Below are 18,136 nucleotides of genomic sequence, written 5' to 3' on the forward strand. Positions count from 1 at the left end.
CGTACTCGCACGGCGCTTTATATCGCGATGCAGGGCTAGCAATGTACCGCGAAAGTAATTCATCCACATCAGGAGTGAATAAAGACAAATGTTTTTATTCACTCTTGTGTATCCAGTGATGATCGCTGAATTAACTGATTACATATTATATATAACCGTGAAAATGTCGCAGTGTACGCGACTTGTGAGTTGTAGCGGATAAAATACACTGTGGCGCGCAGGATAATTCATTATATTACAAACACATACATTAAACAAGAGCGCACCTGCCTATCACTATTACTTCTTACCTCGATAAGATGTGCTGCTTCAACTATTCTTGCCATGCACACGCGCACACCCATTCCCTATATATGAGTACACACTATGACATGTTCACCAGGTTATTTGCGTTACGGCTCGGACGCAAACAAACCATTACAGCATTACCATTCACTAAAATTTTTAAAAGTTTAAATGTAAAAATTACATTGTGCATTACATTATAGTTTATCTTAAACATTTACATCAGGAGTAGCAATAATAGAAGATCTTCTATTATTCTCCACTCCTGTATTACATTACATGATGGACATTGAGCACCGGCATTTACATTACATATAACATTACATGCACAGTAGCCATGTACCATTACATTACATGCCCACAGTCATACATTACCAGTTAACATGAAATGACACAGCATTTACATTACATTACCATAATAACCACCAGGCGTTACGATTACATTACATGACATGACCACCAGCATTACATTAAACACTGACATTGCATTGACATTCAGAGAGAGAGAGAGAGAGAGAGAGAGAGAGAGAGAGAGAGATATGTTATCATAATTATACAGCTAGTTGTCACAATCTGCAACGCTGTTGCCCACTAGATGGCGTTAGTAGTACGGACAGTGATTATAATCATAGAAATAATATACTAGTTAGACTGTATATATTTCTATGATTATAATAGTTGTTTTTTTAGAGCATCGGCTCGGTTGATTTATCTGTGGCCATCCGACCAAAATCCAGTCGATCATTTGAGAATTCAGAGACAACCTCATAACAAATATTATTCATAGCAAAAGAGACTCGTCCGAAAAAGAAGAGAGCCAAAATTGATGAAATTGTCAGATCAACACTGCGGATTGTATGAGAAAATGTTTAAATTTTGGGCTCTTTTCGCTTCCTTTCAACTGAACATAATAGCCGATCCGTAAAAAACACAAGCACACGGGGGTTAGCCTATTTCATTGTTTACTTTATCTAGTTATCGTTATCGACTTCGTGTAAATTATAGTTCTATCAATAACCAATGTGAACTTATTAGTTTTCTCTGTCTTTATTTTAGAAGAGTGATTCCCAGGGTTTGGGGTCTACTATTACAATCATCTAGATTTATATTTTATATTCACAATTATTTCCTTACATCGTGTCAACATTTATGATAAAATAATTACCAGCAACAAATTAAGATGGCAAAAATCATAATCTATTCCTGTAGAGCGTCTACAAAAGTTATCAATGTTTGTGCCTGGATATGGTTAGAAATATTAAACCCCTATGCAGTGAAGATATATAATTATTGAGATCAAAATAAATTTCAAGATCAAAATTTAAGCCATTAAATTTTGAAATCATTTCCGATAAACCAGCATGTTCACCATGTTAAACAAAGCATCCACCAAATGTAGAAGGTAACCTTTGTAAAACTCTCACCTCACAACATGAACCAGGTCCTATGATTAGGCAGTAAAGTGACCACATAAGAGCCCACAGTGGGATGAAGCCACTCGTAACAGCGTAGAAGACTATCTCGATCACCTTCTCTTCCAGCGTTCTTGTGTGCCACAACTCGTAGTCCTGTTCCGCCCAGAACCACCACGTGGCAAACACCAGCAACTGCAACAGGTTTTCTAACCAATGATAAACACGCTATAACTGTTGACATTGAGCATATAAATAAATAAATAAATAAATAAATAAGTGTGTGTGTGCGTGCGTGCGCGTGCGTGTGTGTGTGTGTGTGTGTGTGTGTGTTACCTATATGTATAAGGCGTATATGTCGATACATTTCAATGTTACTAATTGCAAATTCGAATTGTGAGGCATACTATTATATTAACACACATATCAACTCGAAGAGGGGACATATGCGTATAACAATTTCCGCAGTAGAACACGTAATGTTCTGCGTATTTGTATGACCACCTGTTCTCGTAAATCACGCATATACGTAATACATATAACACACACATAATACACATAATACATGTATGTTTGCTACGCAGGAACACGCGAACTTACGAATAGCACCATCGGTGTAAGAGACACCCAGAGAATGTCCATGATGATGTTACGATCAAGTCTGCGTCCAAGCATCTGCTTGATTATTTGATATATCGCACGTGGACCACAGAAAGTGTAATCTAAACGAGAAAAAACACGATGTTGACCTAAATCGACCTAAATGATCCCCTTGCTGCCAATACATAAAAGTTAATGAAATATTATACCTATTTAGAGAGAGAGAGAGAGAGAGAGAGAGAGAGAGAGAGAGAGAGAGAGAGAGAGAGAGAGAGAGAGAGAGAGAGAGAGAGAGAGAAAAACACAAAGAGAGAGAGAGAGAGAGAGAGAGAGAGAGAGAGAGAGAGAGAGAGGGAAAGCGGGCGAGAGTGGTAAAGATAAATAAAGGACAGAGGAATCAAATGGAAGAGAAAATTATTAGGGTAATTACGACAATAACAACAAAGGCGTAGACAACAACAGCGATTAGAATTAAGATGATTATTAGGATGATAATAATTTCAGATATAATGGCAAGATGCCGATGCGTGATGATGGTTTTGATAAGTGCCAGCACGAATTTCATTTGCGTTTAGTCGAACAGTATTAAAAGTAAATAAGAAATATAAATACACGGTATTAGTTGTACATTAAATACAAACTGGTTTATATTAAGATAAACGCATCTGTTAAGATACACTCAAGAATAAAATTTTGCTTACTGTAAATCATTGCAAATGCAATGCACTGAAGACAGAGAAAGAGAGGTCCCTGCCACCTGCCTTCAAAGCGTTGTATTATGCTTACAACCCTGAATCCATTCTGAAATACGTGACAGTAAAAAATGTTAAGTTCGGCTTGTTCCCTGCTCTCATAGAATTCGTATCAATTAGTCAAAATTTAAAAGATCGAACGATGGACTAGAAATGGATTGAAAGTCAAAAGCATGTAGTATTTGATAAGTGAGATAACAAATTGTTGTCTAGGCGGTCAAGGTGGCTCTGTCCTCTACAACACAGTAATTGATATACCGAGAATTAATGACAACTGCGAACCAATCTATCAACGCCGGAGACATTCGGTGTAATAGTGATAAATACGATTGATAAAATTATAGTAACTCACGTCGGTTGTCACTGGCAGTCCAGCTATGAGCAATGTACAACATATTGTTGCGTGGAAAATCACTCGCCTTCGGAATGTACCCAGTGCCTGAATATAAAACCCCACATAGAGTAAATATACTTGTTATGAACAAAGTTAATTGTAATATTTTAACATGGAATAAATAAATTTATATATCAATATCTATAACCATCGCAGATGTGATATCGTTGCACAGGGTGGTTAAAAAAAGGGCGGTTACCCCATGAGGTAAAATACTAAACGAACGTTAATTAAATTTACAGGTCAACATTCATAACCTTCATGGCGGTGACGTCACAATAGAGGGTGGCTGCAAATGTGATGATGCCACATACAGGGTAATACATTACATATCACAACTAATCATAATATTCAAACGTAAACAAAATTTGCACGTCAACATTCATAACATACGAGGAAATGGCGTCATAATATGGGCTGGCTTCAAAAGTCAGAATAGGGTGGAAGCTTGCAACATATGCCACCACACGGACACACCACGCCACACAACCAGTTATCTACAGCCACATTCGCGATTCATTCCACACAGACGGATATCCCCACGACATGCGATCGGTGTTTTAATTTCAAAGAAATAATCAGTGAGTAACCCATGTAGAAAAAGCATACCTGGGAAAATTGATCACAGAGTGATGTCTCTATATTGGCGACTAGAATGAGTATCGTACTGAGGAAGAACAGCGTGAGCATAAGAAAGTAACAGATTCCAAACAGATGGCCGACGTCTATCCGACTGATCACGTCCGGAATCACTTTGAAAATGTAGAAGTAGTCTGCGAAAACAAAAAATATTATATACAATTATTTCAATGCGAGCGGAATTAAACGTAAGGTGAATCAGAATTGTTATTCCTTATTTGTTTTGTTGCTTGTTTATCAGTTTGACATTTTGGGGGCGGTGGGAGGGCGAAGAAAAATCCTTTAACGTCTTGTCGACTATATATACAAATCTTTATACTTGGTAGTTCCCCACTGTCTCCATTGTCAATGTCGTTCAATTTATAAAGAAAAGATGCACTCGCTAGTACTTGCAGCCTACCACGACGAGGCACCTACTGCTGATGCGGGCTCCTGGTCGTTTACATACCGGAGAAACTCGGGATTCGCTGTCGACCCGTAAGAGAACGGTGCGCGCTGATAGGTGGAAATAAGATTGAATGAGGTCAAAGGTCAGTGGGCCCCGCAATTTTGCTGAGTGGAGCAATCCCCGCACTTTTTCACTCCGGATCCGGATTCTACTGCTTCACACACACACGCACGCACGCACGCACGCACGCACGCACGCACGCACGCACGCACGCACGCACGCACGCACACACACACACACACACACACACCTCCGTAATGCGCGGCCGACACGTCCTTTGACCAGACGAGCGCGTAGAAGCCGGAGTAGGAGAAGATGACGACGGAGTAGCAGATGTTGATGGCGAAGCTCCATAGCGCTGTGATGACGCTGTCGCGCAGGCAGCTGTGCGTGAAGCTGCCGTGACTCGCCATCGCCGCGTAGACTCCGTAGCCGAGCACGAGGCTCTGTATGACCATGCTGCCGACGACGTACCACAGCTGCAACAGACAGACGGGGGAGGGGTTAGCGGCGGAGGAGAGGAAGGGGGAGGGGAGGGAGTCGCGCACGCACACTGCTAGCGCTTTTCATGCAGGCAGGTACGCACATGTATGCACGCACACACACGCACGTATGCACGCACACACACGCACGTATGCACGCACACGCACGCACGTATGCACGCACGTATGCATGCAGACACACGTACGTGCGCACGCACACACACACACACACACACACACACACACACATGCTGCTACTACTGCTGCTGCTGCTGCTGCTGCTGCTGCTAGTGTTACTGTTGCTGCTGCTGTTACCGCTGCTGTTGCTGTCAGTAACCCCACAACAGGTGACGTATCGCTGCCCAATATAAACGATCACGAATCGGTTCCTAATAAACGTACGGATTTATTTACGGAACGGTATCCTTTTACGGCTAAAACAAGAAGCAGCTGCTACGCTTGGCATGTCGACAAAATCAGCCATGTAAAAAACAAACGGGTGTACATATTCTTACACTGACCTTGTAGTTTGTTAGGGATGTAAGTGTATAGTGAGTGTAATAAGATTGACCTCGTAGTTTATTAAGGGTGTACGATTTCTCAAACTGACCTTGTAGTTTATTAAGGGTGTGCGTGTTCCTAGACCGACTTCATAGTTTATTACGGGTGTACGTGTTCTCAGACTGACCTTGTAGTTTATTAAGGGTGTGCGTGTTCCTAGACCGACTTCATAGTTTATTACGGGTGTACGTGTTCTCAGATTGACCTTGTAGTTTATTAAGGGTGTACGTGTTCTCAGACTGACCTTGTAGTTTATTAAGGGTGTGCGTGTTCCTAGACCGACTTCATAGCTTATTACGGGTGTACGTGTTCTCAGATTGACCTTGTAGTTTATTAAGGGTGTACGGGTTCTCAGATTGACCTTGTAGTTTATTAATGCTGTACGTGTTCTCAGACTGACCTTGCAGTTTATTAAGGGTGTACGAGTTCTCACACTGACCTCGTAGTTTATTATGTGATCCAAATAGCCGAGTTCTCCGTCCGTATCGGCGAGGGCGCTCGTTGCAAACATGGCGGCGATGCTCTGGCCGCCATTTTGCAGGGTAACACCTCTCACCAGCAAGGTGCCCAGCAGCACAACGGGTAAAATGGTTGTAACGTAGACCACCTGAATAACGACAAGGCGTGACAAAGGTAAAGACTTTAGTGAATAAGTACGAGTATTAAATACGTCGTGTTTATGTTGTTTTTTGCCGCTGCTTTTTTTGGCCAATCGTCGCTTCAAATGCGGCTTTCTCCGCCTTGCATGTTTCTCATCTGTTCCTTGTGCGTTTCGGGAGATTTTCTCGGTGCGTTAATATGCCAGTGAATCATCACGGCGATAGCGAGAAGAATATTCGGAGGTTGATACGAAGGTCTTACTGCGATACCTTTCCAAGTGACTTGATGCCCCACGTCAGGCAAACGAATATCAGCGACCAAAGCATCACTAGGCATGCGACGATCCATGGTCGGGGAATTCCCAGCGCCGGGTCAGGCTTCCCCGAATCCACATGTGACCTGAGGAATGATATTGATCCGTGTGTTACGATTTGTTAACTTATGTGTTACCTACGTTTAGTTACGATGACTAGAAATCGTATACATTGACGGCAAGTTTTTACTAGAGTAGAGTTTTGGGTTTGTCAAAATTTAGGATACTCGCTACGAGACGTCGACAAAGCGCGATTCAGTTATACATATCCATCGTAAATTAATAGCTCTGGTGAAAGATGGTACGACGCCCTAGCTTGCAGGGTACCCCATACCTGTAATTTCATTATATTGTAAATCCGTGTAAACTAACTTGTTAGCAAGTTAACAAGTTAGAGTTACGAGAACTGGTCTAGTTGTCTTTGTCAAAACTGTTGCTACCAGATTAATTTTATGGATTTATCACAAAAGAAAATTACTCTTGATATTATTATGAAATCCAATGTGCTTATTTGATTCATAATTCGTGAGTGTGTGTGCGTGCGTGCGTGCGTGCCGGGCTTACAGAAAATATTCTTCCACGGGCGAGCTTTTCACGGATCCTAATCTGAATAAATCGTCTGTAGTGGCTGCTGCCGACGTGACGTTTCCTTCTGATGTCTTCACTTCCATCCGACCTTCCCAACACTCTGTGAACGTCCAATAGTGCAAGCACATGTAAATCAAGAGTACACAACTAACTACTCGTGCTTTCACGAATAAATGCGTATTATGCCATATCATGCCCTAATCATGCCAATAATGCCATTATGATAAAAATGTACACAACCGTTTCGATAAAAGGAATTAATTTTACAACAGGCTAGACGCCCTTGGAAATATTGCACAGACTTACTACTATATGTATGTATATATTATATATTATACTAGTCTCATGCGAATGCATTCGCGGCTTTTTGCTTTGGAGAGCCATCGTTGCCATCATCATAAGTTCCGATTTTAATCGCGATTGAATCCCACGAACTAGAGACGTATTTTTAATAACGAGTAATGGCTTTTATACGCAATTATAATGGATTGTTTATATAGTTGGATTGACCTTTCGTAGTTTACTTTGGCCACTGCGCGTACTCTTCAAAGCCCAGAGCTTCAAACTTCTGCTAGCCGATACACGGACGAAATGAGCCTACTTACGTTTGGTTCTCCCCGTGTAGTCTTGTAACGAGGGGGAAGGGTGTAGTGGAAGCGAAGGGTCATACAGGTAAAGCTATGCTGTTCGCATAGCCCTGTAGCTGGAGCGAAGGGTTACACGGGTAGAGCTATGTTGCCCGTATAATCCTGCAGTGGGAGCGAAGAGGCTACACGGGTAGAGCTATGCTGTTCACATAGGCCTGTAGCGAGAACGAAGGGCTATACCTCTAGAGCTCTGCTGTTTGCATAGCCCTGTAGCGGGAGCGAAAGGCTACACTGGTAGAGCTACGTTGTACGTATATCCCTGCATGTAGCGGAAGCAAATGTACTACACAGGTAAAGCTGTTGCCCGTATATCCCTGTAGCGGGAGCTACACGGATAGAGCTAGCCAGCTTACGTTTAGTGTTCCACGTGTTGTCGCATCCGGACCACGGCAGAGTGCGGAACATGGAGAGAAACATGTAGTAGGTAGTGTAGCAGGCGACTCCGCTCTCACGCACCACCAACAGCGCCGATCGGATTAGCATACATATTCCCACACCTGGAGGGGAAATCGAATTAAGGATACAGTCAAGCCTTTATGCGAAATTTCACAGATTTTTCATTTTCATTCTTATTCGATGGCTAACACTAGGTGTCACCTCTCTACATAGTTATTTCTCTATATATAACGATGCATGTGTACTTTCAGAGCGTTTTGATTGCCCGCGTACATGTGTAGTAGTAGCCGCGGTGACGTCACTGATGACGTCAGAGACATGATACGGGTGAGCGAGTCATGCATCACATCGATAAAAAAAGCGAGAACAAAAAAACTAGATTTGCGCGTGTTTAGTGAATGTAATGCATATAATGCAGGAGCCCGTTGTCAGAAACATTATAAACAGTTACGACGTCACAATGTCAAGTCAAAATGTCACGTCATGGCACATGTCAACTTCTTGCATGACACTTCAATTCAAAAGCTGCGACAATTTAAACTTATGATGTCATAGGAATTCATGAGGTTTCTTACAACGGAATCATGTATTAAGGTGTGTGATTACATAATTGAGACACCACAACTGCTAACAGAAATGACTATATTACGGGAGAAAGGTTGTGAGTAATGACTGTTACAGCGTTGATTTGACTTCCACGGCTCGTAAAGGTCACATGTGATAATTCCACTTTTGTAATAAAAATGGCTATTTCAAATAATTCATCACAACCACAAAAATATACACGAATTTTGCAATAAAAACGGCTAGCTTTTGTAATAAATCACTTTAATTATACCGCTAAACCGTTTTTGTATTTTTGCAGGAATGTTGCAGCCTTCGCTACTGTCACAAACTTAATTGCTTTTGCAATAATATCTATCTTCCTAATCTTACCTGTACAAATTGATATTTCCATTTACGTCCTACAACAAGTACTGCACAATAATGTAAGCGAACTGTTTTCGTATAATCCAATATGACTTTAAAAGACGGTGTAAATGAAAAGCTACGATATATTTCCCTATACAGCTTTACAAACCCGCATTGCTCGCACCGACCATGGACGCGGGAGGTTAAACCTCTGAATTTTACCTTTGAATAGTGGCGACGCGCGCCAAATACCCAGCGCACCGGAGCTGGAGAATTGCCCAAGCAGTACCTCCAGGTAGATCATAGGCAGGCCGATGACAAGCAGGCAAATCGCATACGCAGTGAAGAACGGCCCTGAATGACAACGGTATAGGATTAACGTCAACACGTCGGTTCGGTTACGTACCCGTGCCAGCAGTGGGAGACAGAGAAAGATGCGTGACCCTGTGTGTGTGTGTGTGTGTGTGTGTGTGTGTGTGTGTGTGTGTGTGTGTGTGTGTGTGTGTGTGTGTGTGTGCGCGCGTGTGCGCGCTCGTGTGTGTGTATGTGTGTGTGTGTGTGCGTGTGTGTGTGCGCGCCTGCGGGCGCTCGTGTGTGTGTGTGTGTGTGTGTGTGTGTGTGTGCATGCGTGCGTGACTCTGATTGTTTCATATACATTAAAACTGCTGAAATAGTCAATAAATTTCTACAGTGCGTGCAACACGAAGCATTTCCCCGGCATGATTGTAAAATCATGCAATTAATGCGTGCAAACAGACATTTACACCAATAAATTAACATCATTAGATGCACCTAACACGACACTGAAATATTTACCTCCGCGCAAACGGAGGTCATGCAATCGCTCTCGTGTGTGTGTTCGTGTGTGTGTTCGTGTGTGTGTTCGTGTGTGTGTGTGTGTCCAGTCCGCGCGGCGCGATCGATAGCGAGTCGAGTCAGCGAGCGGCGAGTCAGCAGCAGCCACCAGTGAGCGGCGAGTCAGCAGCCGGCGAGTCAGTCAGCAGCCGCCACCAGCGAGCACATACATGTTACATGCTCGCGGAGGTATGCACTCTCCGTGAGTGCCCTCTGTCTAGTTATTTATGCGCCTATGTTCACGCCCACACACATACACAGACACACACACACGCGCGCATATATATATATAAATATATGTATATATATATATATATATATACTAATATATATATATATACTATGTGACCGGGGGTCGGGCGCCCTGTTGTTTGTGTGTGCTGTGTGTGGGTGTGGCTGTGCTGGTGTCGTGCTGTAGTGTGCGCGGAGGCGGGTCGGTCGATGTCGTGTTGCTGTGTTGTGTGTGTGTGTGTGTGTGTGTGTGTGTGTGTGTGTGTGTGTGTGTGTGTGTGTGTGTGTGTGTGTGTGTGTGTGTGTGACACACGTGTATACACACACGACATTAGCTCAAATATGTAATATTAAATGCAATCATTTAAGCGCTATATTTTTTGTTTTATCTCCAGTATTATATAGCATTTCGCCATATATCCATTACTGACGTACACGCGTGTCAACATACGCGTGCTCTATGTGTGTATCAACACGTATCCAGTTCTATATCTATCTATTCAATTCTCCAGCTCAAATAGCAGATGAATGTTTGTCAGAAGCGCCGTTCTAACAGTTGTTCTATTTATCGTAATACAACAGTCATGCACGTCAGCGTCCGACCGTAGAGTAAACGTTTGCTGAAGCGGCCGCGAGCATTCCGGCGGAGTCTGTCATAATAGCGTGTTTAATTCTGCGTAAACGTGCACAACATTTGACGCCCACTACGCGTCCATGCAGGGGGTGTGCCGTGGATCGGTGGTTGCCTTGGATCAATCGCATTTGCTGCGAAAAAGGGCACTCGGGGATCGTTATGGTTGATAATGAGTACATATTCGTATCTGTGTGTATGACTAACGTACGCAATGCGTGTTGTTAGATTAGGTGCTTGTGTATGTAAGAGTATATAAGCACGCAGCATCTCGGTTAAGGTAATGGTGTATATAGGTAAAAGGCACACGCTGTGAATAAGACTGGGTTTTCGTATATGTAGGCATATTATGAGAGGCAAAAGGTATGTGCGCACTGCGTTAGACAAGTTATGTACTGGGGTTCTTATAGATTAACCCGTTCTTACGAGTGCAAAGGGTGGTCCTGAAATACGATCTCATTCGCTCTGGGGATGTAGCTAATTTGGTTTTTGCTGACAGACTGTGGTGTTGAACAGTGTGCGCATATACACACTGGCTAATAATACAGCATGTTGGGTAATAGTATAGCATATATAGTACAGAAACGCCTGCCATTCAAACACTCGTGCACTCCCCAGATAGCTTGTTGCCGTAACAGTCGGTACATACCCAAACATTCCCCCCCCCCTTATCGCCAGTGTTATCATATCGCCCCCTCCCCACTAAAGCCCACGTAAGTCTCTAAGTTTCATGCGCACCATCAAGTCCTCACAAAATAACACACTCGCGTACGTACATACATACACACACACGCGCACGCACACGCACACGCACATTCAGACGTACGCGCAGGCACGCATGCGCGCACGTCCGCACATACATGCGCGCACACACGTAGACATGTGCGTGTGTGTGCATGAACACACACACAGACACATACATACCCAAACACAGACACGCACGTACGCACGCACACGCATCAGGCGTGTTTCCAATTATAGCAATATGGCGATCTCAAAATAAAGTTAACTTAATAAACAAGATTATTTTTATACTCACAGAAGCCAAACTGTACGATGCCCTGCGGAAAGTTGACCAGTGTGACAGAGTTTGCAACGAGACCCATGCAAGCCACCAGGAACTGCGGGCCTCGACCCCATCTGTATCGTCCCTTCATCTCTGGCAAAACACCGTGTCTCCTATATAGAATAAACGCAAGTAATATAATAAAACTGATCAACACGAATCGAAATTGTCCTCGTATTTAAACCAATTACTATTTCTAAATCGAGCCGGTAACTCGTAGGAAAGTAAGGATAACTATTGGAGAGCAATTAAACTAGACCGAACATGTGTGATGTGAGGAAAGATACAGCTTACGAACAAAGCAGGCTTAGTGATGTTGAAGTATATATATATGTGTGGATATATTATAATAGTGCGTGCGTGTGTGTTTGTCTGTCTGTGCGCGTGGGTGCTTATGTAGTGTTTAGTGTTTACTGCACACCAATTGCTTCCCACAGATTAGCGCTGCACTATAATATATACACATAAATTGTGGAGCAGTCTGCGGTGTGTCTTTCATCAAACACTGGATCGACCTTTAGTATATGGTTCTGGTTTGTGGCACTTTACCCCCCCCCCGTTCTGAGTACCCTTGTTATTTTCACTTCACTCCTCTCTCAGACTGCCTGTCTGTCTGCCTACACACATACATACACACACGCACGCACGCACGCACGCACGCACACGCACACACACCCACACGCACACGCACACACGCGCACGCGCACATGCACGCTTGTATTCAATAGAAACGCATCTTAAATGGCACTTGAATCAAGATTGTAAGATTGTATACAGGATTACGCCGTCTATAATAGTCTATAGTCTCATAGTTTCAATCATTGTCATTCGTATTTAACTCTAAGTCGCGGACAAAACACCATACCAAGGACGGCGGAAATGGATAACATTTGCATAATAATATAGCGAAGCAAGTTTATAACAACTATACTGTGTATATACGTAGCTATAATATACTAAGCACTATACGTACGCAGACGTATAGGCGAGCTTAGCATTCTAAATGCAGGATTGTAGCTGGATGAAATAAATGGCGGGTGTGTGTGTGTGGGGGGGGGGGGGTGCTACAGCGGCTTTATCCGCCATTACATCTACGCCTGTACGAGATATTCATGCGAAAGATTCATATAGTTTAGCGCTTTAGAGAGCCGTGGGACCGTGTGTCACTGTTGCATAACGTGACTCATTTATTACCAGGCCCGCCCACTCACTCGCCTGAAAATGATTCAGTGATTTAACCCTTCATTCATCTCACCAGACGCAGCTCTCGGGGCCCCAAGGATTACCCAAGGAGAGTCAGTCGTGAATATAAGCGCAGCGGTGGGCGCCGCGAACGCGAGCTTGCAAGCTTTAATGAGGGCCGGGACAGCTAGGTTACCTGGCTGTCACGCGTATGATTAAGACACCTGTGATAACATTGGGCAAGTTTCACGCGAAGGTTACGTGTAAATTACGCAAAGTAAGAAGTCGAAAGGTTCTAGTACCAGATAAATAATCACGTCATACGGGATAAAAACGCGGGACAGTTTTAAGAATAAGGACACAATAAAAACTACTGAATAATAATAATAGTATAAATAATAATAATAATAATAATAATAATAATAATTATATAGCATACTTGTAATGAGCTCTCATAGACCTGATAATAAATCAAAATATTCTATTAAATGTAAAAAAAACCTGAACCAATTCCTAACCGTCTAGAAAATGCTATATCAACTAATATTTATATGATCGATGAACGTTTAATACACATACTGCGGCGTGGGGTCACCCAGAGAGCACCATTCCGTACAGATTACCTGTATCTAAATGGAGCCTATCGCCTTGTTCTTCAATCGGTGCATCAATGTACACATCGCACGGGTTAAGGCCACACAGTCTCGAGCATCTCTTTGCAAACAGCCCCATGAACTCGCACGCAAAGGCTGTACCTATTCTTCCCCCCCCCACCTCACAAACGAATGCTATCGAGGACAAAGACACGAGAAGCGGATTAGGGTTTAGGGGGATGGGTACGGATGCTATTGTCCCACATCTAAGTCTTATCCCAGTGTCGCGCGTGAAAGAAGCAGCGGCTGCCCACCGGCTCGTGCTAATCAGTGAGTTAGGGCAGCGTAGCATGCAAAGCATACACGATAGACGCGTATACTATAGATGTACATGCTCTGGAAGCACGCATAGAGCCCCAGCAGAAGCGACCACATGCGAGGACAGCTTTACTTGAGCGGGTTGGATGTAAAAGAAAAAACACGCACGGCGCATGCGCAGTGTGGTGACGCCGACCAACCTCCGTAATCACCTAATTGAATACGTAATTAACCGAATTCAGCTGCCGGCTGCGCATAGATGTAACTCCGACTGAATCGGTCTTAATCAGCGATGATTCTTATGTAGGCGGGGTCGTATTCCATCGAGCGAGATGAAATCAAAAGCTTGAAATGTGTTGGCAACTCTCAACGCGAACCGGCACAATGACTATGACTTCGGGCCATAAGATTAAATTGCCCGATTGCACTGAAATTACGCAATATCAAATATATGCCACGATGATACAAGGAGGTCATCGTCTATATTCTTTCCTACATCGCACAGGCCCGCGAAGTACTTTATTTATGTTTGGACAAGCTAATGTATGTTTTACTCACCGCAACCCGATGCTATCATAATATTCCGTACAGTAATACCATAACATCGATTCTAGACGGTGATATGTTTCTCAGCATGCCGAAGTCTTCCTTCATGCGTGCCAGCATAGGCTGTGCGTACGTGCGCGCCGCTGCTGAATAAAGAGACTGTATAGTTTTGTGTGCGATTGTGTGCCGTACAATGGGGAGGGGGGGGCACACGTTCCTCTGCTCAAACTCCGTGGTACCCCGCTCCTCCCCCGATCACACCCGCTAACACCTCACGACGACGCAGCGTCTATTATGGTGGAAGTGTTCCTCCTGCTATATCTCGGCACCGTCAGCCATTCACACATGTTGCTACCGGATAGCCTCGGGTTTTATTTGTGTAAGAGTGTCGACTGCGAGGGTGGCGCGGGAGAGCGAGAGCGAGGCGAGCTTTTTTCGCACGATATAGTATGGGTGGGGAGGCTGAGGCGATGAGAGACACTGTCTAGGAAAACGCGCACGCGCGCTCGTCTCTCTCTGTGTGTGTGTGTGTGTGTGTGTGTGTGTGTGTGTGGGGGGGGGGTGTGTTTGTGTGTGTGTGGGTGCGTGCGTGCGTGCGTGCGTGCAAATTCAGCGCACTCCATTCACCGGACGTGACTTCCTCGAAGCAGGATCAATGTTAGAAATGAATACCTAACTACGCGCTAACCCTACCCTATACACCAAACCCCTAAACCTAATAACTATAAAAATTCCAACCATAATATAACAACCATATAATTACAAAACACATCTATGGTGGCGTCCGGAACTCAATCGGACAGAAAAATAAAATTTCGCTCCGTGCCTGCGGACCGGAGCTGTACAATAGCGCTCCCTCTGGTATTGAGCTCCTGTTTGCTCTATTATCAGTACGTTCAAGTGGTTCCGGATCGTAATGAAGAACTATGTTCGGTGACCGTCTTCGCTTCATCGATCTGTCTTAGTTTGTCTACATCGCCGTAATCGTGTGTTTTCCTTTCTGCATTATAGCGTTGATTCTACTAATTCCTGTCTATCTAAAATCACCAAATGTCCCAGAGAGGTGTGAATGCCCCCCTACTAATAAAATTGGCAACCGAATAAGCATTATAACTATGAATGATGTGCATATAAGTCTATAATAATATTAGTTAGCTATATATAGTGTCAATTTATATATTTATATATATATATATATATATTATATTTATGTATAAGATATATAATGCAAAGCTCTGTAAGCACTGGTTACAAATATTATCGATCTAGTAGTATTTTACTTCTATATTAGCTGAGTCATGCACGCTCGCACATTGTAAGTGCTATATCGCCCGTGAAAATCACTTCAGCAGTGTCTCTGTGCATAATCAAGTACAGATCTCAGGCGCGATATTAGGGCTCACTCTCTTAGTCTATTGTATCTTAAAATAAAATTCTGTGTGAAATCAGAGAAACATACATATGTTACTTCGGCGTTGTTCCGGATACGTAGAATGTAACTATACCGAATAGTACTATATTCATAGAGATATGGGATAGATACAGATGACTTCGTAGCGTGCATTGTATGGTACATCGCACAGATAATCACTATTCGAAAGATAGTGAAGTCCGTGACCTTCTTGCTATGTTGAATATTGATTAAAACTGACAACTGATGTGATGCATGAGCAATGCGGTTTGATATAACCGCAACTTCCGGAACATGCTGGATTGTTTGTAATACTCATTAATAATTAACTAGCTTAAATCCTGATAGTTCTGCCTAACGTATTGTAATCTCGTTGCCCTCATAGAGTTAAACACTAGTACGTTACCGTAAAACGTTATATTGGCTGGCGTGTTATAACTTGTAGACCTATCAAAGTAAAGCAATCGGTTGACGATATCCTTCTTGGATGATCGGGATGTTATCCATCGGTCTGTTAAAAAACAGGATAACGGACGTGGCCCGATTTGACCACACCTCGAACGTCCCAGTATCCCCCCCTTGGCTGGATTATTAAGTTGTATGTCCCTTGCAACAGTGCAAGCTCTTACATATGCTTGTTCAAGGTTCTGTGGGTCGTAGTTATTCCTGGATCCCTGGGGTGTCCGAAAAAATCAGAAGAAATTCCCATCTTCCACGCTTAATTACGACGCGGGCGAGACACTCGACTTCACGCTGATCGAAAGGAGCTGGTTCCCGCATGTTAAGACCTACAAATAAATATCGTCGATTAATTTCATATAAAAAACAGCTCATCGACTGAAAGCACAGACTTCTTTGACGTTTGGCTGAGTCATTGCTTCTGTTATGAGCTGTCCGGCCGGACGTTGATGATGCTCAACAGTTGACTCGTGTTAACGCATATTTTCGATGGTCAATCTCATCGTTTGTTGCTCGTAGAGACGCGGGCTTGCATCGCGTGTCATATGCACTTGCCGCACGCACAAGCACCGCACGCGAACTATTACGACGCGCGGGCTGCACGCACTCTCACACTTCCGTATCGTAACCCATTCGTTGTAATGTAATTGCAGTTGCGGCGAACCTAACGCGACACATACGTTCTATTTGACATTCCAATTTATCGTGCGTGCGGGCAATAACGGCCAAGTAATATAGTCCAGCAATAAGCGATGTGTAACTGCCTAATTATATTCGTAATATCGGCTATCGGTTAATATAGCCGTGAATGTGATTTGGGAATAGTTAATTAAAACGAAGCTACATGCGCATACACTTTAATACTCGACTCGTCGACCCCTGTCCGATGTAGTAGACGAACAAGATCCGTAAAAGTGATCACGAGGAAACTTGTCCACACAGAAATTTTAGTCGTACGGAAGACTGTTCCCAAATAGTAAACCTCGGGCGCGTACCATAATGACGAGGAAATGCGAGTGGGGTAATGGGAGGAGGAAAGGGGAGTGAGAAAGGAGATATGATAGAGGTAGATTCGCGGTGCCGGCGCGCGAGAAAGAAGAGAAGAGAGACGGGAGAAGAGGAAATAATGTTGATTAATGTACGAGCGGGGTGCCAAGAGAGAAGACGGACGAGAAAGAAGCTTGTTGTCTCTATATTAGACTCTGCTAACCACATGTAATTCATTTCGTGGCCCGGCTACATACAAACGAAGTATTCCTCGTGGCTCGAAAACTGAACCGCTATACAATCGCTCCTGTAGCTATAACAGTAGACTAAGTCGACAGATAGTTCAAACAATTTGTCAGTCTATAGTCATCGACAGATGTCAAAATATTGAATCGCGCTTAACAGTTCGAGCCGGTTTACAAATGTGGTTCTAGATTCTAGATTATAAAGTGTCAATGCGATGCATTGTATCTTAATCGTTATGGCTCCACGGAGCGATGAGGGCCCAATAGCTTCTAGATAGTCCCGACTTCGGGTCTTTCTCTCGCTGTTTCAAGTCATGTATTGAATTACTTTCTAGTCACGCGATCATCGTACTCTCGCCTTCTCGCTTGCTACCGGTATATTTCACGACATATTGCCACGTGCACGACAATAGCATGACAGTCTCACTCACTCTGCGGCGCGCAAGATGCGTCTTCACAACGCAAGACAAATCCACCCAAATAACGAACACAGTCTAACACAAAGCACACCACACACACACACAATTACACACAGTGCCACACACCATATCACACACAGCACACACGACACACACACCAGCAT

At 43.5% G+C, this 18,136-nt stretch overlaps 1 protein-coding gene across 1 annotated transcript in view; it reads right to left on the reverse strand.

The window, feature by feature from the left end:
- The window catches only part of LOC106811241 (sodium- and chloride-dependent glycine transporter 1-like), a 29,847-nt gene that overhangs the window by 2,670 nt on the left and 9,041 nt on the right, over positions 1 to 18,136 (reverse strand). Inside the window, exons 2-15 of the mRNA XM_014814795.1 lie at positions 14,464 to 14,594; positions 13,434 to 13,454; positions 11,786 to 11,925; positions 9,252 to 9,383; positions 8,075 to 8,218; positions 7,051 to 7,174; positions 6,443 to 6,572; positions 6,013 to 6,180; positions 4,781 to 5,009; positions 4,053 to 4,216; positions 3,402 to 3,488; positions 2,999 to 3,098; positions 2,298 to 2,419; positions 1,710 to 1,892 (exon numbers count right to left, since the gene is read on the reverse strand). Of these exons, the coding sequence (XP_014670281.1) occupies positions 1,710 to 1,892; positions 2,298 to 2,419; positions 2,999 to 3,098; positions 3,402 to 3,488; positions 4,053 to 4,216; positions 4,781 to 5,009; positions 6,013 to 6,180; positions 6,443 to 6,572; positions 7,051 to 7,174; positions 8,075 to 8,218; positions 9,252 to 9,383; positions 11,786 to 11,925; positions 13,434 to 13,454; positions 14,464 to 14,510 (1,791 nt within the window). The 5' untranslated portion in view covers positions 14,511 to 14,594. The remainder of the gene's footprint in view (positions 1 to 1,709; positions 1,893 to 2,297; positions 2,420 to 2,998; positions 3,099 to 3,401; positions 3,489 to 4,052; positions 4,217 to 4,780; positions 5,010 to 6,012; positions 6,181 to 6,442; positions 6,573 to 7,050; positions 7,175 to 8,074; positions 8,219 to 9,251; positions 9,384 to 11,785; positions 11,926 to 13,433; positions 13,455 to 14,463; positions 14,595 to 18,136) is intronic.

This window comes from Priapulus caudatus, unplaced genomic scaffold, assembly GCF_000485595.1.
Source record: "Priapulus caudatus unplaced genomic scaffold, Priapulus_caudatus-5.0.1 Scaffold519, whole genome shotgun sequence".
Taxonomy (NCBI): Eukaryota; Metazoa; Priapulida; class Priapulimorpha; order Priapulimorphida; family Priapulidae; genus Priapulus; species Priapulus caudatus.